The sequence below is a fragment of the Ursus americanus genome, chromosome 14 (genome assembly GCF_024610735.1).
Source record: "Ursus americanus isolate L20-20 chromosome 14, mUrsAme1.1.p, whole genome shotgun sequence".
NCBI classification, from domain to species: Eukaryota; Metazoa; Chordata; class Mammalia; order Carnivora; family Ursidae; genus Ursus; species Ursus americanus.
Genome location: NC_142140.1, coordinates 27405145 through 27429943, shown reverse-complemented (window position 1 = coordinate 27429943; position 24799 = coordinate 27405145). Strand labels below are relative to the sequence as shown.

At 39.7% G+C, this 24799-nt stretch overlaps 2 protein-coding genes across 2 annotated transcripts in view; one reads left to right on the top strand and one right to left on the bottom strand.

The window, feature by feature from the left end:
* CADPS (calcium dependent secretion activator) overlaps positions 1-22871 on the bottom strand; it is a 799713-nt gene extending 776842 nt beyond the window's left edge. The window contains exons 1-3 of the mRNA XM_087866885.1: positions 22759-22871; positions 13861-13969; positions 5653-5750 (exon numbers count right to left, since the gene is read on the bottom strand). The gene's annotated coding sequence lies outside the window, so the exon portion shown is untranslated. The remainder of the gene's footprint in view (positions 1-5652; positions 5751-13860; positions 13970-22758) is intronic.
* A 142-nt stretch (positions 22872-23013) lies between these two features.
* The window catches only part of SYNPR (synaptoporin), a 296295-nt gene continuing 294509 nt past the window's right edge, over positions 23014-24799 (top strand). Inside the window, exons 1-2 of the mRNA XM_045807515.2 lie at positions 23014-23241; positions 23356-23421. Coding sequence (XP_045663471.1) covers positions 23224-23241; positions 23356-23421 — 84 coding nt within the window. The 5' untranslated portion in view covers positions 23014-23223. The remainder of the gene's footprint in view (positions 23242-23355; positions 23422-24799) is intronic.

The window sequence follows — 24799 nt, the reverse complement described above, 5'->3', positions numbered from 1 at the left end:
ATGCCTTTTATGAGGGAATGACTAAACTGACTCCTCTTTCATGCAAAGGCATTGCTTCTTTCCAACGAGAGTGCTGTTCTACGAGCTCTTCAAATGCGAACTTCACTTAAGACCATCCATCTATTGAGCTTTTTGCAATACATATGTTCTCTCAAAGCTGCTCTGCCTAGAAGCTAATAGTGGAATGTAAAAATAATAGCGTTAGCTGTCCTTCAGCCTGGCTTTTCTTATTTGTATTCTAAGTAGATCAAGTAGGCAGACATAGAAAGCCCCTCTTATCTGCATTTATTTTGCCCACAGAAAATTTACAGTTCACATGACTGATCCACTTCAAAGAAATAATCAAAATACAAATTGCTTGAATTTTAAGGACAGGAGCTCAGAAAACCTAGGATAAGGAAGAAAAATTAGGGCACATTTTAAACATAAATGAAAGGTGTTTTAGCCATGGCTATCTTCAACTTCTACCACTAAAGCACAAGTAGAAAAGAATTTTGAGAACTACTTAGTTCATAGAAACTTCATCCTTTCTGAAATTTTATTTTTGACCAGTTGAATGAGAAAAGATGTCGATGCCAAATCTCTGTTTTCATCTGGGGTAGATAACCAGAAACTATAATACGATTTTGCCTGAATCACAATTAAGCAATATCTCAGTCATCTTTACCTGCCATCAAAAGAAAAGCATTTGAAGAATGTGCTATTAATGAAATGAAAAGAGTGTTGGCTTTCATTTTAAATATGTAGTTGTTTATAATATTAAATTGTAGTCAAAATATTTTTTGTTCATCTATTAGCTTTGATAGAGGTTCATGGTTTAATGAAATATCACAGTATTAACTCTGTTGGGCAATTTTTGGTGATAGAAAATACACCAAATGATGGTGTAGTCAATTGTTAACTAATGTGTCCAAAACTAAGGTAGATTTTATAAACTGTCCCAGTTCTCAAAAACTTTTGTGCTATCAATAGGCAATGATTTTGACTTTTGAATTGCCTGTTTGTATATTTCCTTCTTAACATTCAGTGCATATAGTTACTATCGCTTACCTAACAAAGTATCAATTACCTAAGAAAGCTTTGTTGAGTGTGTGTGTGTGTGTGTGTGTGTGTGTGTGTGCGTGCGTGTGTGTGTGTGTGTGTGTGTGTGTGTGGCATATTTCATACAGAACATTAGCACCCTCTTCTGGATGACTTTTGAGGCTGTAATGAAAATATTCTGTCAATCTCTTCCCATTTCCTAACAATGAACAGCTTGAATATTCATTAAATTTGCTCCTGATTAAAGCACAACCTCTGAGTAATTTAATTATACCATATATTTCTGAAACACTGATAAGTGCTAGAATCAAAAAAACACTTCATTGCTAAATGTTACCCACTGGGAATAAGTGTTTGTCTCATGAAAAGGAAAAAAAAATGCTGCTTCTACATTTCTCAGAGTGAGTGTCCCCAATGACTCTTAAATATACAGAGCTATGCAAGGAGGCAGGAGCACAAGGACAGACAAGGAGAGCAGACATATGCATTCTTCTGCCATCTGTCAGTGCTTGAAGAAAAAGTTTATGCTCTTGCATGCTTTAGTTATCAGCCACTGACATAATTCAATATTCTTTTATTCAACTGGATTTTTTTTAACCAGATACCTTTTTAAACCACACTGCCTGCAGTTCCCCAGATACTTCTGTGATAGGTCCCAATATGAGGTTGATGATGATGTGATGCACTTGCTCGATTCATTCATTCACTCACTCATTCATTCTACAAATATTTAGAGAGCATCTACTGTGTGCCAAGCACTCTTCTGGGTCCTGGAGATACAGAGAACAGACTCAAGCTCCTGACTTCATTGAAACTACATTTCTGAGTGAAGATAGATACAATGCAGAAGTACATACACAGTATGTCACATGATAATAAAATCTACGCAGGAAAATGAGACAGAGTAAACGAAATAAGAAGTGTCGGTATGAGGAGGGTGAGTATTTTTTATACTAAGTGGTCAGAAATGTGCTATTGATAAGGCAACATTTGAGCAGAGACATGAGGTAAGTGCAAGTTTATACCTTGTGGATATCAGAGAAAGAGCATTCCAGGTGGAAGGAGCAGCCTTCTGGCCTGGATTCCCTTTAAATACTTCCAATGCTGTGGAGCAACTCAGCATGTAACAGAAGTTAAGAACCTGCCTGAGCTTTGGAATTCAAAAACTTGGATAAGATGCTATATATTAGTAATTGACAAATTACTAAAAATCTCTGAGCCTTTTTTTTCTCTTCTATAAAATGGGGATTTCTACAATTTTCTTCTTCCCAGGACTATTGTAAAAATTGAGTAGTATATTGCAGGCAGAATTTAGCACCATGCTTAAGTTGGCATTATGCTTAAGTTCAATAAATGTTCCTATTAAAGGGAAAAATGCTTCTCAGGGACACTTGAATTTTCTGCAACATTTACATCTGAAATGGATCACAGGTGTTGAACTGGAATGCTCTTCTAAATACTAGTCAAAAATCATAAGGTTTCTTTTCCGTGAGCAGAAATGTTTCTTTTTCTGGGTTTTCCTGGGCAAGCTGCTTTACCATCATGAACCTTAGATTTTGCAAAATGAGGATACTAAATTAAATCAGTCATTGCAGTCTAAAGCCTCCAGGTAGTATGAGAGCTACTATTCCTGTTTTAAAACTCCTAATAAAATGTTAAATTACTTTTGATAAGGGTAATGAGAGACTAGACTATGAGGTTTCCTTTGGGCTGAATTATGAGGCGTGGAGTTCAGTGGCTGAGGTCTCTGGCTATGGAGTGTGACAATCCCGCCAAGGTGCTATCCCCAAAAGTTGTCCAATTTACATTTACCTGAAGAGTGTTGCTTTCCTTAAACACCTGTGTTCTTGAGATATTTTCAAAGGGCTCCATCATTCAAATCTAACTCCAACCTTGACTACCACTGAGCCTCATCCACAGGATTAATGCTCATTCCAACACTTCTTTCCAAATCCCACTCCTTTTTCTTTCTCTTGAGGGAAAGCCCCTTTCCAAACTCACTCAGTAAGTCAGCTAAATATGGTGAGATGAAGGATCAGAAGACTGGGGGGGGGGGTAACTAAAGGATCTGGAAGTAGAGGAAGGAGTCCCCCTAGGACCATCTCCATGGGGGAAATATGGCCAAAAGAAGGATGGGGAATCAGGAATCCAGTCTATTCCTCATAACGCCTCTTTGTCCATGTTTGAAAAATTGTCAGAGGGTCATGTAACACAGGCTGCCTTACTCATTCTTATAATCTTGAAAAGGATTAAACAGAACTGGTCAGAGCACTGAAGGGACAGCTAGCTGCCCAGAGGCAAAGTAACGTACAGGAGGCATTGCTAGCTAATAAGTAGCAGTTCCAGCAAAGTCTATCACGAGAAATGCCACAGCTCATGTTAAAAATCTCCTTCCTTTTTCCTTGCAGAATTTATCGGACCCCCAGAACCTGTTAATGCTGATTCTGCAACTTACTGGATTTTGACTCTGAGCAAGTTTTTCAACCTCTCTGAGTATCGGGCTCTGTCTGTAAAATGGAGGTGATGATAATTAGCCAGCAGAGTTGCCCAGCACATAGTATGGCTTCAGGACATGGTAGCAGTTATCAAGATCAAGGGGAAGTGGCCGGTTCTAAGGAGTTATGCATATTGTAAGGTGCTTTCTAGCTGGAAGATAGTATGCTAATTTCAGTAAGGTACAAGTAAGTATGAAATAGAAAATATACGGCATAGGCATGAAGATCTGAAGAGTGAAAACTCAGACACTTTGTTGACAAATTATGTTACATAATTTAGGCTTGGAAGAATCAATCACTCAGTTGGCAATCGTTTATTCCTCCTGAAGTTCTTACATGGTAGCAAATTGACTATGGTGGCGACTCTGAGGCAGCGACAACATTGGATGTGTGAAATGGATGCTCTCAACAAGGTGCATGGAGACCAAAATCCACTGTACTGATTAGTTATTGGGATCTTTGCCTAATTACACATGCTCAAGGGACATTTACTGATTTTGTTAGCTCTCATGGCTGCTATCATGAGACGATTGGGACAAATGCCATCTTGATAACAACTAGCTCTATATTTGCAGCGTGGCGATATTACAACATTGTCAAAGCATAATTATTAGCTCTGCGTTGATGACTCAGTTTTTCATTTTCAGTTTTGTTTTGTTCCTAACCCTTTAGTTGCTGTTAAATGAAGTAGAGACTGGAAATAGTTGCTTAAATTCTATGTAATCTGCCTCCCCCAAACAAAAATTAACAAATAAATAACTCTTGAAAAAAATTTCTATTTAAACCACTTTAGGATTATTTAACACATTTTTCATGTCAATAAGCATTTCAGGAAACACCAGGTGCAAAAGGCTAAAACAGTGTGAGAATGTGTTCAATCTCTCTTTGAATTAAAGATATGGGAAATCAGAAAACCAAGAAATCATACTTGCAGCTATCAGATTAAAAAAGATTTAAATACATGATAAAACCCTAATGGCTAAAGCTATGGAGAAGCAGGCACTTCTATACAAGATTGTGGTGGTATAACCTTTCTGGAGGGGAAATGTTATGATATCCATCAGTATTTAAATTACACTTCCCCTTGCCCTTTTCCCTGGGAATTCCAAACCTAGCATTTTTATTGTCAATATGCTTACATAATTTTTCAAGCTATATGGGCAAAGATGTTTATTGTGGCTTATAGCAACAGCAACAACAACCAATGGAAACAACAGAAATAACTACCTATAAGAATCATAAGTAGGACATAGATACATGTGATGAGATAAAATTTTATATTACTTGTTTTTTGGGGGGGCCAACTGAATATTTTTTCACCTGGTGTATTGAATGCCTTGCTTCAGAGGGCAAGTGGCACAGCAGAATGCAAAATATACAAATACACAGAGGACATTGGGCTTTTGAGTTTCAAAAGCCTAGACCTTGATATTTAGAAGCTTATGCACTAAGAGAAACTTACCTATGTGCCCCCCTAGATAAAAATGTTCTGCGTTGGGAGAAGGGAAGGAGTCACAAGGGGAACATATATGTGCACTAGAAAAGAACCTTCCATTTAAGGCTGAATCCACGGATGGGAAGTAACAAAAGCTACAGATCATTTTGCTGAATCTAAGAGAAAAGAAAACCTGCTTCTTAGGGAGATGCCTGCATATGATTAGAATCCCCATGACCACTCCCATGACCACCAATTTTAACAGCATCCTGACATAGTGCTGAAAGAAGAGAACAGGAATAGCTTCCAAATGCCAGTGTGGCTCAGTAATCCCATGTCTGAGAGTGATGGAGACACATCAGGGAGATTCAAAGGATCTAAGGGAAACAGAGTAGGAGTCAGGGATGATCATCAGAGATCTACATGGAGCAGTGCTTGAGGATCAGATGGGGCAGTACACATTTCATCATCGGTCAGCATGAAAAGACAACAGCAAACCAGATGCCACACCCATGCCCCAGAACCTCGGCTCTACATAAGTCGCATGGAACTCAGACAAACGCCACACAGGAAAACCCTGAATTGGCAGAGATTACATGTTGGCCACCCAAGGGAATTGAATCCTGAGATAAAATTAAGTTGAGTTAAAGAGAAATAAAGATAATTGAATGTCTTCCTTACCTGAGTTATTGGAACGAAATAGTCTCTCACTTCACATACTATGGAGTAATACGTATCGGAAATAATGAGGCAAGTAAATATGCTCCGATGTGAAAGATCTGCAAGATAAATTTTAAATTAAAAAAGGCAAGAGAAAAAACAATTTGAATAGTATGAATCCATTTGCATAAAAATGTATGTTCTAAATGTTTCAAGGATATGGAAGAAATGATTAACTGATTTCCTCTAGAGACTGAGACTTTTCATTTTATAACATTTTATAAAGATTTCTTTTAAACCAAGAGCATATATTACTGTTATAAAACATATTTATAATGCATAATAAAATACCCTTTTCATCGTTACACCATGTTTTGTGATCCATTACACTGAATTAGAATTCCATTTATGTAGCATTTATTTCAATAACTTCAGAATAAAGGATGAAAACACGGGTCTTAAACATCTTTTGAGTGTAGCATAAAGCTGCCAAAGAGAACTCACTTGGTTTTCTTTTTCAATGACAAAGGGTGTTGCAATGTGCCTTTAAGGAAAACAACTTTCTTTCCATCATTTCTGTAAAAGTGAACATTCAATTTTTCTCACCATGAAGGTACAGAAAACTTTTCTAAAAATATGTTGATTATCAGAACAAAGACATATGACTTGAAGAACTGGACAAAGTCATACATTTTCATATGCTCGAATCTATGCTCATACATGCAGGTAGACAGACACTGAACACATCACCAGAACTTAAATACGCCAGATAAGAATGGCTGCTTTCAAAGTCATCTTGCAGTTATGCTAAGTCACTAAAAATATTTAGTAAACCATTTTTGGGACTTGCTTTTAGAACTGATAGTATATGTTTTTGAATGTTCTAACAGGTGCCAAGTAATCATCATTTGAGGGTAGATTTAAATTTTAACAGTAGCTAAAGACCATTTAGAGTCAAGTATGGTGAATCAGGCAGTTGTTCAATGAGATAATACATTTACAGTTAAAAAACAAGTGGGGTAACGATAGAATAACATGATTGTTCTACAAACTCTGGAGGAAAGAACATCTATCCCCCAAAAGAAACTCTTCAATGTCTTAAAAACTGCAGTATCATTTGAACAACTGCATTGCCTTCCTACCAGGCTGCATTAAAATAATAATTTAATGCATGAATTTTAGCTTCTCTGTTAAAATTCAGTCTGATGACTCATAGTAGTAGCATTCTATATATCATTTTAAAATATGGAACTACACGATTTTAAAAACCAATTTAGTGGTTGTAACCAATATTACAAATATAGAAAAGAAAATATCAGAGTGTATCATATGTAGTCAGGGTTAAGTATTATTTTATCAAACTTTGTTTCAGTTATATATTTTTAGCCACACATTCATTATTCAGTAAAAATTTACTGAGCCCCTGTTAGGTGCTAAACCAGGGCTCTAGACCAGAGTCTTGCCCTTTTTCAAATTTTGAGCCAGGTAGTCCTTTACTGTATGTCTGGAGAGGAGAAGGCTATCCTTTGCATTATAGGATATTTAGAAGCATCTAGATGTTATGGGCTGAACTGTGTTCCCCAAACTTCGTGGGCAAGGAGTCCCCTACTCTTCTCCATGTGAGTCTATCCATAAGCTTCTAGGACTTCTCACATGGCTGGGTGGTTGGGTTCCTAGAGCAAGCATCCCAAGAGATAGTGAGGGGAAGCTGCTAGTTTCTTAAGGGTCTGAACCTGACAAAATATATTCCATCGATGAAGTAGCCCTAAAGCCCAAATTAAATAGAAGGGGACATCAGCTTCACTCTTTGGTAAGAAAAGTGTCAAAGAATTTGGGGGTCATGTTTCAAAATTGCCACATCTTCAAACAACCACATGAGGTGTATTTTCTATTAATACATCCTAATCTTACAGGCAAGGCAACTGAAACAAAGACAGATTAAGTAATATGCCCAAAGCCACACAACTTTTACATGTTATCTTTTGGTCTTCAAAGACAAACTCTCAGTGATTCTGCTGTTCTGTCTCTACTTGTGTTTAGTGCATATAAAACTCCACATCCTTCATAATGTATAGCTTGGAATTGCTGCTTGAGGATAAAAGACCCAGGGGTTCCATAAATTGAAAAAATATGGGTAGAGATTTTATCTGATGGTGAACAGATTAAAAGGTGAAGGAGTTCAGTAATCTGTGCAAGAAATATGGAAAGATTAGCAGATATGTGATCAGTATGATGCTTGAATTTAAGAAAAGTTATAATACATGAGAAAGTCACTCCTGACTTAAGCCTTTTTGAAAAAATTATTCCAGATACAGATGCACATGTCCATTAAGCATGCAGTGATACTCTTTGAGCTTTTAAGAGGAAAAGTGCCCTAAGTAAAAAGTAATTTTATTAAAAGCCAAAACAACTCCTATCAGCACATAGCAGGAGTATGTGTATTTTTTTATTGTGTCTCCAGAGCTGAATGCTAAATAGACTCCAATATTTTTTTCCATAATGTAAACGTAAGTGGTACTTAGACATTCAACATAAAACTCACTTCTGCCCTGTAAGAAAAGCCCTTGCTCTCTAACAGAAAATAGAGAAATGTTTAAAATTCAGTAGAATTCAAGGCACATCACTGGCTTATTTACCCAACAGACATCTTCCTACAAGGAAGACATAGGAGCTATTCAAATTAAAGATATAATTTAAATGCATCTTTAAGTATACAATGTATAGTGGCAGTTTGGTTTCCAATGATATTCTTTAACTGAAATTTAGGCTTTCTGTTTAAAATGAAACAAAACAAAACAAAATTCCCTTTCCTTTCCAATCTGAAGAATCAGTGTAAGGACTATTATTATTGTCTAGTCAGTAATAAATATGTTTGCTTCCACGATGTTCAATATACCAGCAAGTGGAGAAGATGACAAAGTATTTGGTCACTAGAGGTCTACATTCCATGAAGGAGGTAACATGCCTGCTGCGTTCACTATTGTAACCCCAATCCCTAGCACAGTATTTGTGTTGAGTAGACATTCAATAGACAGTTACTGATGAATGAGATGTTCCATTTGTTTCAAGAAATAATACTGAACATTCCGGCCGGCTCATGCAGGATGGTGACATAGACGGTGCCAGGTGTCGTGAGACGCTTACGCTCCCTGTGGTCAACGTGCAGGTGGCTGGCTAGCATGTGTGGTGGCCACATGGCTGGGTGCATGAAGTGTGCTGAGAAGTTGCGTGGATAGCAGAACTGGAGCTCACACGCTCGAGTGTGGCAGGGCCACTGTCAGGTTGTGGCTCTCAGCAAAGTGGAACAGGATGTTCTGGATGGTGGTGACTGCAGTCTTGATAACTCATGCAGAGAGAAACAAGCTGCCCTACTGAGAACAGCATTATGGGGAGGTACCATGTGGCAACAGCCCATAAGGTGCTGGGTCCTCAGTCTACCAGCCTGCTTGAAGAACTGAATGCTGCCAGCAACCACATGAATGAGCTTGGAAGGGCAGCAGTCAGACCTTCGGATGAGGCTACATCCTCTACGGCCAGCTTGATTGCAACTCCATGTGACCTTGAGCCAGAGGTACCCAGCTAAGCCACACATGGAATCCTGACCCACAGAAGCAAGACAATAAATGTTTGATGTGTTCAGATGGTAAATTTTGAGGCAATCTGGCCACACGGAAAGAGATAACTAATATAAAGACAGAAACCCTTGGAGATCCTTGAGAAAGTCTACTCTACACCTGTAGAAACTGAGGACCAGAAGAAGAATCATTTACATTTTTTTAAAAAGATTTTATTTATTTGACAGAGATAGAGACAGCCAGCAAGAGAGGGAACACAAGCAGGGGGAGTGGGAGAGGAAGAAGCAGGCTCCTAGCAGGGGAACCTGATGTGGGGCTCGATCCCAGAGCACCGGGATCACACCCTGAGCCGAAGGCAGACGCTTAACGACTGCACCACCCAGCCACCCCGAATCATTTACATTTTCTAGCAACTCAGATAAAGTCACCATATCTTCTTAAAAAAAAAAAAGAAATAATATTTAGTCATGGTGCATGGCCACTAAGACTTAAATCAGATTTATCAATACTTAAAAATGTATTTTACCTCATTTTTAAAAAAGATTTTATTTATTTATTTATTTATTTGACAGAGAGAGAGAGACAGCCAGTGAGAGAGGGAACACAAGCAGGGGGAGTGGGAGAGGAAGAAGCAGGCTCCCAGCAGAGGAACCTGATGTGGGGCTCGATCCCAGGACCCCAGGATCACGCCCTGAGCCAAAGGCAGATGCTTAACGACTGAGCCACCTAGGTGCCCCTAAAAATGTATTTTACCTCATTTCCCTAATTGTTATAGAGCAGTGGTGGGGGCGAGGCATTAGAAACCACTTCTCCTAAACTTTTTTTTTTTTTTTAACTAATGAAGAAACTAAGTCTAGAAACAGAATCCAGCACACCTGGCCAAAGTTCACAGATGCTGCAGAGCTCCAAACCAGAGCTCCCCATCTAAGTGCACATGGACTTTGATACACTAATTATTAATGGAAAAGAAACACATCTATCTCTTACCAAGTCAAATACATGCCCATGTTTCCCCAGATGGGGCTTGGCCCAGAAAAGAGTAGAACTTACCACATCAGTGAGTCCAAGCATTTGTGGTTTCTTTTTCTTTTTTTTTAAAGCATCATTGCCCTGTTATTATTTTCATTACCTTTACATCACCTGACAACATTCAAATGTTGAAAAAATTGGGTGTTTGTTGTGTTTTTTACTACTACAGTGTCTAGGACATGATAGGTGCTCAATAAATTGTTACTAGGAGGAAATAAAAAATTAAGTTTTGTTGTCACAACATCCCTGTGAGTCTCACTTGTTCAATATATTGATTAAATCTATGGAGGCTTGCTCAGGGCTGGCTTCTCCACTCAGCCTGGAAGGCATAGTATCTAGGAACCATGAAGAAAGAGGCTCATGAAGATGTTTCAATTTCTTTTAAAATCAGAAGAAAAAATGAACACGATCCATATTGGATTACATTCATCTTTATGCCAACACAGTTATAAAAGTTTTAATATGTTTTTGTAAAGAAAGGACCATGAAGGTAAACTGCGTAGGGCCCACAAAAGCTGTAATATGGCCCTGGGCTCTCCTGGGATGCTTTAAGGACTGGTGTGTGAAGCTATAGATGTGCACTGAGCTCATTAAAAACCCACAGATGTGAACATGGAGCTCAATGTGTGTACCCAGCAGTTGTAAAAGGTGAGCTGATGTCTGGCTACTTTCTGAGAAATATACTGGGTTTACTAATGGTAGGGAAGTTAAAATCAACGGTGGAAACTCAGGGTGAGCTGCTCTCTCAATGTTTATTGGGGAAAAGGATTCAGAAGTTTTTCCTGTGGACCACCCATGAGCCACATGTAAGGGGGCACTCACAGGACCCTCTTAGGCTGAAGGGTCTGTCACATTCTAAGAAGTTACAGAAGGAGAACATGACCAGCTGAATCAGGGACACACACCTCAGGTCAAGGAGGGCCAGGTGAGTGATCCCTAACAATAGGGATTGGGAGTATCTCAAGAAGAGAGAATCTTCCAGGCTGAGAGAGAATGAAGCCAATTTACAACAGTGTCAGTCAACTAGGAGCTTTCCTGTTCTACTGACCCCTCTTAATTTCTGTCAGAAAGCTGTTAGCAAGGAAGAAAGGAGGAGCAAGGAAAGAAAGAAGAAGCAAACCACACCATCCTCCACCATGTTGGCTTGGGCATAGGGAAAGATTTAACTTTTACTCAGTTTTGCTACTTTGATTATTATAAGAGACTGGGAATTATTAATTTCAGAATCAAGAAAATTGTAAATAACCTATAACTTTGTATTGAGAGAGCAATTCAAAATCATGTTTGAAGTTTGTTTCAGGGGCCTAGGGGAACTCCGCTGCAACTGTGAATAAATTTAAAGGAATCATGGGAGACCAAAAAAAAAGAGGCAATTTGTTCAGTACCATCCATGTCAGTGAAAATATTCTAAAAGAGTTATTACCTCCAGAAATGGTTTCACAAATTCAGATTTCCCATCACTTGAATATTCATTATTTCATACCATGGAATAATCATTCTTCATGTAAACAAGCAAATAAAATGAGCATAGAATTTAATTCATGATTCTGCATACTAAGTCATAAGTGAGGGGAGAGAGAGCCTTTTGAAAGAAGAAGATGCCAGTCAACGACAGCATGACATCCAGATAGCAAAAGGAGAGGCCTGGGTGATATGGAGGAAAGTCCCATTTCGTGTTGTGGAGTACTGTTCACAGTAATCAATCTATTCTTAAAACAACACATGTGTTTGTGATCATTTCTGTTTCTATAAAAATATTTGTGGAAAATATGTAATATTTTGAAAATTTAGAGAACTTAGCATCAAACTTATTTTCATATGGGGGAGTTAAATGGAATTGTTCAGCACTCAAAGTAAATGTCCCCAAAATGCTACTTTTTGAAGTGTCTTTGCTGTGTCAACCTAGAAATTTCTTGGTTTTTTAAAATGTTTTCACCATCTTCCACCATACAATGTTATTACAATATTACTGACTATATTCCCTATGCTATACTTTTCATCTCTATGACTTATTTATTCCATAGCTGGAAGTTTGTACCTCTTAATTCCCTTTATCTATTTTGCTCATCCCCTACTCCCACCCCTCTGGCAACTACCAGTTTGTTCTCTGTATTTTAAAGTCTGGGTTTTTTTGTCTGATTTCTTTAGATTCCACATATAAGTGAAGTCATGTGGTATTTGTCTGACTTACTTCACTTAGCATAGCAACACTAGAAATTTCTTTCAATTTCTATGTAATTTCACTAATATAAGGTATTAGTGAAAATATTTTTCAAATAACTTTAATAATAATAAATGATTGAGAAGCCATTTACATATTTAAGTATGCCATCTATTTCCCCAATTATAAGCATAAATTCTATTTTCCTAATAATATAAGGATGTGATTTGCTTATGAATAAGGAAATCAACTAATGATGAATTTTCTCACAAATGTCTGACCATGGAAAGGTGAGTGTGAGGTTTCAAGTTGGAATGAATATTCACACAATTGCTTTTTCGATATAGAAGGCTCCTCTCAGAATTTATGTAACAGCCATTCCTGTCTAGTTCTTTTTTTTTTCTATTGTTATTTCCAATAATCAATTCCCAGATATAAAGACATTTTAAAGTATTTGCTGATGGAAACACTGGCAGATAAGCCTTTGGTAAGGATCTTCTTCACCAAAAATACCCACCTATTGCCCTCTGCAGAGCTGGTTATTTTATTTTATTTTATTTTATTTTATTTTATTTTATTTTATTTTATTTTTAAAGATTTTATTTATCTATTCTGACAGAGAGAGAGAGAGAGAGAGAGCACGAGCAGGGGGAGGGGCAGAGGCAGAGGGAGAAGCAGGCTCCCTACTGAGCAAATGCCCTGATGAGGGACTTGAGGGACTGGAGCCCAGGACCCTGGGATCCTGACCTGAGCTGAATGCACATGCTTAACTGACTGAGCCATCCAGGCGTCCCTGCCGAGCTGGTATTTTAAAACCATCCCATCTTTTCTAATAACATCCCCTTCAAACTCAGTTTGTTGTAGTCTACGTTTATAGGCCACCAAAGAGGTGCCAGACACCGAGCTTAGCAATGTATGGGCTACAAATATGAGTAATCCATATTTCCTACCTTTAAGGAGATCGTTTATTTATCCAACAAACATTTGCTGTGAGCCTATTATGTGCCAAATTTCCTGTGCAAGTTGGAGATACAGTTACCAGAAAGGCATCCAAGATTCTGTCCATATGGAGCTTACATAGTATAGTGGGAAGGTAAATAGTGAAAAGGTACATCTGATCATAATTGTTACATAGAAGCAGAGGGTGTTTTGAAAGCACATGGCAAGGGTACCTAACTTAGTCCGAAATATAAGGTAGGGCTTCTATGTTAACACAAACATTACATTAAAAGAAGTACGATAAAACCAGAGGATTACAAACTGAAAGAAACATTTTCAAAGTACAAAGAGCACTGGGATAAGAGTGACCAGTTCTGATTGCCAATATGACTAGAGGAGGTGGAAATCTAGAAGACTTCCCAGAGTAAATGCCATTTGAACTGAGCAATGAGGGACATTTTATTAGTGTACAGTCTAAGGCAATCTAACAAACTCCAAAACATAATGGCATGAACAAAGTACTACCTTGTAACAGATCAAAGATCAGATGATGCTATCATCCTCCAGACATGACATTCATCTTTGACTCCAAGGTGGCTGCTACTGCACCTGTCATCACAGGTATGGACGCCACCTGGTCAGAAGAAAAAAAGGAAGTAAATTGATATGTAAAGACAAGGAAAAGTAACCCTGATAAAATGTAAAGTGAAAAAAGTAGGTCATATAATAACATAAATGGTATTAACTCATTTCTATTAACAATAGCATATATGTGCTACTTGAAATAGATATAATAGGTACATCATATATTTGAAATATAGACATATATATGCATATACATACATTCACATACCTATATTTCTATACAGAAAATTGTATATTCTTCTGGGCAATAGAAGTAGGAGGTAGGAAAGAGAAAATGTCTACCTTACATAGTTCTGCATTAATGAAATTTTCTGTGTATTACTCTTCTAAATATTTGTAAAATAAAGAGAAGAAAGGATACCAGAGTGTTAATGTGCTTATATTTTCTCTTTGTAAACTCCCATGAATACAAACACACATGACATATATATTAAACAAAAAAAGTTACCTTTAATTAATCTTTATATAGAAATAAAGCCATGCAGAGAAAATTACATTTTTCTTGTTAAATTTATAGATCATGCTAAGGAAAAAGTAATCCAACATTCATTTCACTACTCACAGAGTTTCATAAACATGCCCTATTTCTTATTCTAACATTGAGCACGATGGGTCCCTGCCTAGGAAAATAATAGCACTAAGTAATGACTTTTTTTTTTTAATTTCAGGATGCCAGCCTAGAGTTGCTAGATCTATCATTTTAAAAAATTAAGACTATTCTTTTCAGGGCAGCTTTAAGTTCACAGCAAAATTGAGCAGAAGGCACAAAGATTTCCTACATAACCCCTACTTCCACACAAGGATAGCCTCCCTCATTATCAACTTCTTCTACCTGAGTGGTACAAGTTTTGCAATTGAGGACATTACACTGACACATTGAAATCACGCAAAGTGCACAGTTTACATAACAGTCGTTCTTGGTACTGTACATAATATAGGTTTGGACAAATGTATAAGGGCATGAATCTATCATTATGATATCATACAGAGTATTTTCATTGCCTTAAAAAGCCACCGTGTGCCACATATTCATCCCTCCCTCCATCATAACCTCTGGCAACCAGTGATGTTTTTACTGTCTCCATAGTTTTGCCTTTTCCAGAAGGTCATATAGCTGGAATCATACAGTGTCCTGCCTTTTCAGATTGACTTCCAATGTTTAATACGCACTGAAGTTTCCTCAATGTCTTTTCATGGCTTCATAGTTTGATTAATTTTTTCAACCAAACATGTTCCCATAATCTCATTAGTATTTAACAAACTATAACACTAAGGTTAAACAAGAAATCTTTTAAAATAATCCTTTAGAAATCCTGAAATTAAGTGGGAAAAGTGCTCTTCTTAAGAATAAGGGATATTGCAAAAAATCATTAGTAGTAAAACTGAAACTAAAATAGGACAAGGATTGAGAGTATGGAATACTTGGGAATAAACCTAACCAAGGAGGTAAAAGACTTTTATATTGAAAACTACAAAACATTGAAAGAAATTAAAGAAGACACAAATAAATGGAAAGATATGTGTATTTATGGATTAGAATATTGAATAACGTTAACAATATCCATAGCACCTAAGGCAATCTACAATCAATGCAATCCCTATCAAAGTCCCAATAGCATTTTTCACAGAAATAGTAACAATCCTAACATTCATATGGAAAGACAAAGACCTTGAATAGCCAAAACAATCTTGAGAAAGAACAAAGCTGAAGGCATCACACTTACTGATTTCGAAATATATTATAAAGTTACAATAATTAAAATAGTTTGTACTGGCATAAAGACAGACATAGGTCAATGGGACATGACAGAAAGTCCAGAAATAAACCCAGGCATATATTTAACTTATCTTTGACAAGATTACCAAAAATACCCAATGGGAAAAGGACAGTTTCTTCAGCAAATGGTGTTGGGAAAACTGGGTATCTACATGTGTTCTTACCACAATTAAACAAAAAAAAGAAAAGAATAGAAAGATGAAAATGTGGATGATCAGTCCCTAATGTTTCATTAGGTAGTTGGGGTTGATGACTAAATAAAAGTCTTATCAATATCTCTAATTTCCAGTTGTGATCTGAGGGATGTATATTTTATATTTTAGATAATTAGAAAACATAAAATTAGTTCGAACTCTGAAGAATTATTGGCTTCAAATGGCTTCACTTCCATTTAGCTGTATGAACTTGGGCAAGTCATTAACTTGCCCATGATTCAATTCCATCATATTCAAAATCTGGATAATCGTAATTAATTTGTAGTGGTATAAGATGCTTATCACAATGTCTGGAACATAGCAAATTCTCAACAGAAGTAACTTATAATGAAGCTGTTGATGAGATTGGCTGACCATGATTTGGGGAAAGGATTCTTTCATTTTCTATTGTCTTCCTCTTCCTCTCTGTTTCTCTTTCCTTTCTTCCTTCTCTTTTAGTGATTCTTTTTTTGGGGGGCAGGGGGAGTATTTTAACCTGGCTTCTATTTCTGCCAAAGAACCTATGTAATTGTACCTTCTTCTGGGTATTATTTGCCAAGCAGGTGTAAAAGTGCAGCGCAATATAATTTAGTAAAAACCTAATTTTAGGTATTGGATTTGTGCTTCTCTGTGTGAGTGGATCCAGCAGCGTCCACACACACACTTGTCAAGCTTGTGAAAGAACCTTGGCCGGCAGAGAATATGACCATAAAGTGAAAAGGAGTCAAATTTCTAATGTCTCATATTTGAATTAATTTGAGTTTGTTTTTTACTTAAAGGTTTAAATTAGTAAAGAATAAGTAAATGTGTTCTTATAATTCTTGAATAGGGTGAGGTTTTCTTTGGGCTTATTTAGAGTAGATGCAAAAGCCATTGTGCCATTTTGAAGCATAAGGTCTAAAGATCACCTGGAGAATTTACCAAAATGAAAAGCATGCAGTATAATTTGGATTACATACTTCCATTAAATATATGAAAGAATCCATCTGAGATTTCCTATCTTCATCATCTGTAAGGGTTTTTTTTTTTAATTATATAACTATTCCCTAAAACAAGAATAGAATTATTAGAGATTGCAAATATTCCCAAGTAAAACTTTTTTTTAAGAAATCATAACAATTCTTGTCAAAGCTCCACTTACAAATATCAAAGAAATTTTAAAAATATTTTATTGGTTGAATTGTATGTTCTTGGAAAGTGTATGTACATTAGGAAGCCTCCCAAAACGAATGTTATGGACAATCCAATATTCTCACCAGTCTCTAAGGAAAATTCCCAAGATCAACTGACAAGCTTGGAGTTTAAGGAGAAAGGGAAAAAAAGGAAACATTTGGAGGAAAAAGAAATGAGAATTTTGAAAAGAAAGAAAGGGAGATAAAAGAAAATAAATGATTTTAATTGTTTATGGTTAAGTCATGGTATATGACTTGGGAAGCTAACGTCATAGCCCATCTCCCTACCATTGGTGTATGTCTTGTACGTTGGCCTTTTTGCAGGTTTCTGTATTAGATTCTCCAATGCTAGATATTCTTCTGGGTCTTTTACCTGTGTTAACTCATATATTCCTTCTTACGAAATGATGTGGATGGTCCAGTTAGTACCCCATTTTGCTGAAAGGAAACTGAGTGACAAGAGTTTAAGTGCCTTACTCAAGGTCACACAATGAGGGAGTGATAGAGCCAGGATATGATGAACTCAGTCAATCTGATTCCAGAATTTGTGTCATCCTCTCTTATGTTTGACTTTTTTCAGGCAAGATGTATCCATTCTTTGGGCTTTATTTACCTCATTCAAAAATTGCCATGTGTGATATAAGATTAATGGAAAGCTGTTGTGATCCATGAGTCTGTGAAAACATGGAAGTGATCCAAAGAGAACATCAAGAATGATGAGCATTTTAGAAAACACAGCTAATGATGAAAGGCAAAAATAATTGGAATGATTGAGCCTTTGAGAAGGGGAGGAGTTTTTTTCTAATTAGGTTCATGGAATAACAGCAGTAGAAGTTGTACTAGGAGTAGACAGTGGTGCCCATCTTTACTTTATTTCCCCAGAGACATTCTGTTTATGTTTCAACAAGAAAAATATTTTTGCCTAAAGCTTGTGACATTTTCAAATTTGCAATGGAAACTGCATAAAATCTTTTCCTTGGAAAGTTATAAGGGTAGGAGAAAAATCATGACTCTGCTGTTTACTATCTATAAAAGCTTAGCTGAGTTTTTAATTTCTTTGAGGCTGTGTTTTCTTGTCTATACAAGGCAAGGAACAGTGATACATACTTATGAGGTTGACGAGGATATTGAGTTATGTCAATAGGGGCACTTAGCATTCTATCCAGCATCTACTTAATACTGGGAGTCATTATTATGATTATTGTTACAACTCTTTTCCCCTGAGGTCAATGGTGAATTCTTTGACACGCATCTTCGTCCTCTAAATTTCCATGTATTCAAGCATGGCTGTATTTACACAGACAACTTTTGTTTAAAACAAAGATGCAAATAGAAACAGTGAAAGCATTTTGTGATGTGAGTTCACATTGGCCATCCACATTTGAATTTTCACATCAGTTTTGATTATTAATTAAGAATGATCCTATTTGAATGTTACGATACCATAGAAGCCTATGAAATCTGATTTTGTGATGAAGTTTTAAACCAAGTGAACACGCACGCATCCTTTTATATTGCATTGCAGCCATTTAAGACTGAAACATAGGTAAAGATGGCTTTATTTGATCTTTCGGTTGACAGATAATGCTGTCATTTATTGTAAAATTAGAATTCTTGAAAATATTTCCACACCAACCCCTACACTGTGTACCAGTGGTCCCATGCAAGCCAAATCTACAAACAAATAATTACACAGACATGCTACTGGCCTTTGCTTTTGTAATCACTAGTCAAGGAAAGATTTGGAAAGTTCAGGTTAGCAGCATAAGCAGAGAGTTAAATATATAATATTTTAAATGACTTCCACTCATTACTTATTTACAGTATTTTAAATATCATAACATATGGATAGTATTTCCTCCTGTATTAAGTTGCTATGGATAAAATTTTAAATTACTTTCTCCTCTTTGCCAGAAGAGACACAGGAAGATGAAACCCAAGTATGTTATTCCTGAGAGCAAGATTTAACTTGCCTGAATAATGCAAATTCATCTATGGCAGTTTGGTACTTCAGTTTTTGTAATTTTGATCCCCTCTGAGATTCAAAATGGCTGTTTTTATAACTTGCATCTTGTTTATTTGCTTGTTTTACCAAATATTGACCTTGAACATATTAGATTCATAGTATATCCCATTACAGTGTTAGCTCTGTGAAGGCGGGATTTTGTCACACTCTTTACAGCACCCAGAACAGAACTCACCCAAAATAGGCATGCAGTCGCTACTTGTTGAATGAGTAAGTCAAGGTTTCTCAACCTTGGCACCCTATTGACATTTTCTGGATAAATCTTCGTTGAGTGCAGCTTTCTCCTGTATTGTAGGATGTTGAGAAATATCCTTGGCCTCTACTCTCTAGACACCAGCAGGTTCCAGTATCATCCTTCTACTCCTCCCCCACCCAGCTGTGACAACTTAAAATGTCTCCAAACAATTCCAAGCGTTTCCTGGGGGAGGGAAGGGCCCCAAATCACCCTTTGTTGAGAACCACTGCAGTAAATGAATGAATTGCCTTGGCAGGTCAAAGGAAGTCTTCCTAACTATAAGTCCCCAGTCAAAAACAAAAGAAGAATTTGGAAAGTGATATACATAATACAGGCCACTAAAATAGATCGCTTATGCCCCACCCTAGTTAACATGATTGTTGAGCCAATGTGATAATCCGTTATAGTAAGGAAGAAGTTATCTTTTTTTGTCATTTTTGTGGCAGAAGAGAAGGCATCACCCTAAGTCAGTGAGAGTAATATTGTGGCAGTGTTTACACCATCCCTCCTACCTCTCCCAACCTAGTTCTTTAGGGAACCCAATGTTTTATCCAAGCCTGAAGATAGAGGTTCTAACCCCAAAGTCTACAAAATACTTAACATTGCAAATGTGATATGGAACTCTGGGTTATTTTGGTGATGCAGCTGTTGGAAGCTCATACATTTCTGGAACGTGAAAAGCATCCTGTGAGAATGTGCAATTGTTGCCTAAGCTATGACACATTTGCCATTTGCCACAATTCTGGCTTCCTTCACATGGTGTTTGGAGGACTGGAAAAATCTGCCACTGTATTAGGGAGGAGAAATTTTGAGTGTGAAGAAAGACCTAGGGGGAATTGGCTCACACTTCAACTGTGCCAAGTTCTCAGCTCACATGAAATGCTAGTGGGCAATATTTTAAATAAATCACTCTAAGATATGTTTAGATGCTTAATGTTTACGTTTAAACAACCTTGGGCAAGTTACCTAGCCTTTCTAGGCCTGGAGGCATTATCCATAAAAGGGGATTGTGGTCATGTTAAAATGATGTATTTAAAACACGTAGCACAACGCCTGACATGCAGTAAGAACTGAATTGATATAAGCTATTATGATAATTAACATCATCACTAAACATAAGCAGGAGATGTTATAGCCATAAGGTAGTGGACTATGATGGAAGGAGCAAGGATATGAGGACAATTAGGTCACATAGGTTGGGGGGCATCATGGCTCAGTTTTTTGTTTTTTTTTTTTTTTTTAGATTTTATTTATTTATTTAAGAGAGAGAGAGCACAAGTGGGTGGAGGGGCAGAGGGAGGGGGAGAAACAGACTCCCTGATGAGCAGGAAACCCGATGTGGGGCTCCATCCCAGGACCCTGGGATCATGACCTGAGCTGAAGGCAGACACTAAACTGACTGAGCCACCCACGTGCCCCAGTGTGACCTTTTTTATGAATCAACCTAGGTTATGTTGTGTTGTAGTAACAAAAGACTTAAAAATCTCCGTTACTTGAAACCCCAATGCATTTCTTGCTCAGCTCCACATTCATAAGGTCCAGTTGTCATGCTCTGCTCTTCATCAATCCTATGCCAGGACCCAGACTGTCAGAAGGGCCTTTGTGTCATACATTGTATTCATTGTGGTATAAAAAAATAAACAAGATGGCAAATCACTAAGAGGTTCTTAAAACTCCGGCCCAGAATGCACACATCACCTCTGCCCACATTTCACTGGCTAGAGCAAGTAAAATGGCAACTGCTTCACAAAGGCAAGGATATATAGAGGGATACTGCAGAGAGTGGCAAGACAGTGCTACAATTGACCATGCCTCCACTGAGGACCTCTGAGCTTTCATCTTTGCTTTTTCGGAAGTGTGGGCATTAAGAAATATAACTAATACATGTTTTGAGATTATGGTGTGCCAGACTGCCTTACGTATATGATCTACCAAATCTCACTGAATCCTCACAACAAACAGCTGAGGTAGATATTGTTGCCTCCATTTTAGAGACTAAAACAAACAGCAACTAAGGTCTTGAAGAGGCTAAGTAACTTCACGGGTAAGATAATATATATAAATTGTAGAGCACACACTAAGTACTTGATAACTTAATTCTCTTCTCCTCCCCATGTTAAGTTGCATAATAGCTTATTTTTGAAACAACTGTTTCCAATTGTTTTAGACTATCTACATGTAGGAAGAGCAGTAGGAACAAAACTGGCTGACTGCAGATGGTGCAACTAGCCCTTTGGAGTTCTTACTAAATTTCTAGTTTTCTCCAACAAAATCCATGGGCAGGGATGCATGTACTCAGGATGTGCTCTTTCTTACCCATGTTTGGCCTGCTGTCTCCCCTTAGCAGTCTCCTAACTATTCATTTCCATCTTCATTCCCTGCTCTTAAATATTAGTTGCCTCCCAACTTCCATCCCCCCCCCCAACCTCCAAACCTTTTTGGCAAATCTTTGTAGTAAACAGATGGGGTATCTGTGTTGCTGGGAGACCACTTCATATGTGGAATCCAGTCCAAAGCGAGTGAGAAGGAAGGGGGCATATAAGCAACATGATTTAGTGGCTAAGCACTTTTCCTTTTCTTCCTCCTCCTACCTTTTTCTGACTCTTTGAATTCAGCTCTGGCTCCATTCTCTGTTAGCTGTTTAAACTACAGCAGACCACTTCCCTTCCATGACCCTCAATTTCCTCGTCTCTAAAATGAAAATAATAGTATACTAGTCCATGGGGGTTTTGTGTGTGAAGTAATGTTTATAAAGCCCTTAGCACAATTTCTGACTCAAAGAAGGAACTCAGTTGTTTTGTTTTTGTTATTATTTTCGGCCAGGTTAGCGGACCAAGGGAGGAAAAAAGTATGAGTGGGAGGCGAGGGCTCAGTACTATTTATGATGAATTCGGGGAGCTTCATTTGGGGGTTATTTCTTTGGCAAAGGATCTCAGTGGAAAAGCATGAGTGATAGAGGAACTTGTATTTCAACCCCTGTTTGACCCCTCATGAGCTGTGTTATTTATACCTTGGCTAAATCAGCCTCTGTGAGTCTCTTTTTTACCTTCAATGGGGTCATGATAACTGGTTTGACCTCACACAGTGACCCCAAGAATTACCCGTCTGGAACACAGGCCCATATTCAAAATGACTCTGTTGTCCTCTCTCCCCTCTAGCCACGTCCGTCGGTCCGGATCCTCTCCTGGTGCTGGGGCAAGACGCCGCGTTACCCCATTCTCGGACGCACCCTCGCACCTGGCGCCGCCTGGCCGCGCCGAGGGCGGTCCCTGAAGGCGTGCGGGAACCAACGAGTCAACAGGCTTGCTTGGGTGTTCGGAAGTCACCGGACCTCACACATGTCCCCAGGTAAGGGGAGGGTGCCCTTCTCTTACCTGCAACCCCTTCTTCAGTCAGGAAACCACGTTGCGGACGGAACCGGGCGGCTTTCCCCGCCCTCCAGCCCCGAAGTTTCCGCGGAGTCCGTGGGCACGGGCGCGCGCGAGGCTGAGGCTGCCCGGAGTCTGGCGCTCGGCCTCGCCCGCCCCTCCCGGCTGCAGCTGGCCAATGGCAGCCCTCCCCGGGCGCTCCCCCTCCCACCGCCTTTCCCCCTCCCCGCCCCCTCCTCGCCGCCCGGCTGCCTCAGCTCGCCGCCCGGGAGCGCAGGCTTCGCGGAGCGCACGGCCAGCCGAGCGTTAGCCACCCAGCGCGGGCCCAGTTCTCCCCGGCCCCCGCCGGCTCTTGCCCGCCCCGGGCCTCGCCCCTCCGGCGCATCCCGAAGCGGGCTTCTGGCCCCAAGGACGACGCGGCGGCGCCCCCGAACTTCATCCGAAAGGGGGAAGACGGCGCGCGGGCGAGCGATGGACCCCGTGAGTCAGGTAGGGCGGACCTGGGCAGGGCGGCGGGAGCTGGGGGCCCCGCGGTCCGGAGAGGCGCCGCAGCCCCTGCCTCACGCTCTCTTTCTGTCTCTCTCCGGTCTCGCCCGTCCAAAGCTGGCCTCCGCGGGCACGTTCCGGGCGCTGAAGGAGCCCCTTGCCTTCCTGCGAGCCCTGGAACTGGTGAGTGCGGGCTGTGTGCGGGGTGGGGAGACGGGCAGCGAGCCGTCTGGTGAGGAGAGGTCGGGAGGGGCGCCTCCGCTCGCGGCCGCCGCGGGCCCGGAGTTCGGCCCCCAGTGCTCGAGACCTCCTCACTCCGAAGGTGCCGCTCCGGGCTGGCGGGGACGGGCTGGAGCGACCGCGCTTGGCGTCGGGAGTGTGGACGGGCTTTTGCAAGCCCTCCGAGGTGTCATCTCACCTCCCGCCGGCACACCAGCAGGGGCTGCTGTCAGGAGCCTCCCCGGGAGATGGGGAGGTGGGGAGCGCAGCAGATGGAGGAGCCGCGGCTGGGCTCTCGGCCTCACCTGCACTTCTGCGGGGGGCGGGTGTGTGTATGTGCGGGGAAGGTGAAGGCTGGAGAGGAGGGAAGGCCTCCACTTGGCCAAGCTCGAAAGTTGATCAGCATGGGACAGCTCTTAACCTGCCGGGACTGGGATGCTGAAAGCGCTGTGGTCCACTGCCCTGCGGGAGCTCCACCGAGGCGTTTCGAGGCTTCGAATGCTGTTGGTGGGGAGAGCAGGATTCTTTCCTTCCCTGTTATAATTTCTCTACCCTGGCCACTCCTCGAGGGTTCTAATGATTTTTCCAGAAGACCCTCCCCCCAACCCCCAGTCTTCTTTGCTTAGCTCTCTTTAGCCACTGGGCTCTCCGAAGTTTTATTACTCTTCTGTTTTGTCCCCCTTAAAGAAAAAACAAAACAAAACAAAACAAACACTCTGTCAGTCCTCTGGCAACCTATTGACAAGGAGTGAGGCACAGAAGCAGTCACTCAAAGGGCCACAGAGCAACGTTAGTGTTGGCTTAGATGATGGTTATTCAGAGTGAAATCTGCAGGTCGCACATTCCCTCTTGCTAGGAGCAGTGAGGGGCAAGCAGACCTATCTGAACAGAAAGTTCAAAGCCCGTCATGTAGCATTAATCACAGGCCCTACCACTGACTAGCTGGGAAATTATGTAAGAGCATGCTCTGTCCTCCCAGATCTTAGCTCCAAGGGCTAATGTCTGGCTTTGGCTACACAACTGTGGTGCGTGTTGACGTGGATGATCCACAGGGTAATCACATTTGCCTTGTTTGTGGACCTGCATAAAAATGCACAAATATATCAATTTGGCATACATCAGGGCAGCACTTGGAAGGCTTGAACCTTGTTCTGGGATGGCCATTCTAAAACAGTTTTCCTTACAGCCAGGTTAAACAAAGCAAGCAGTGCTCACAGTCCGTGAAACTTCCAGTCGGCTTTCTCAGAATTCTGCCAGCATTCATTCGTTCAGCCACTCGGTAAACATTCCCTGTGGAAGAGCAGAGGTTTTTGATCAAAGTGATAGCTCCATTGCCAAGCCA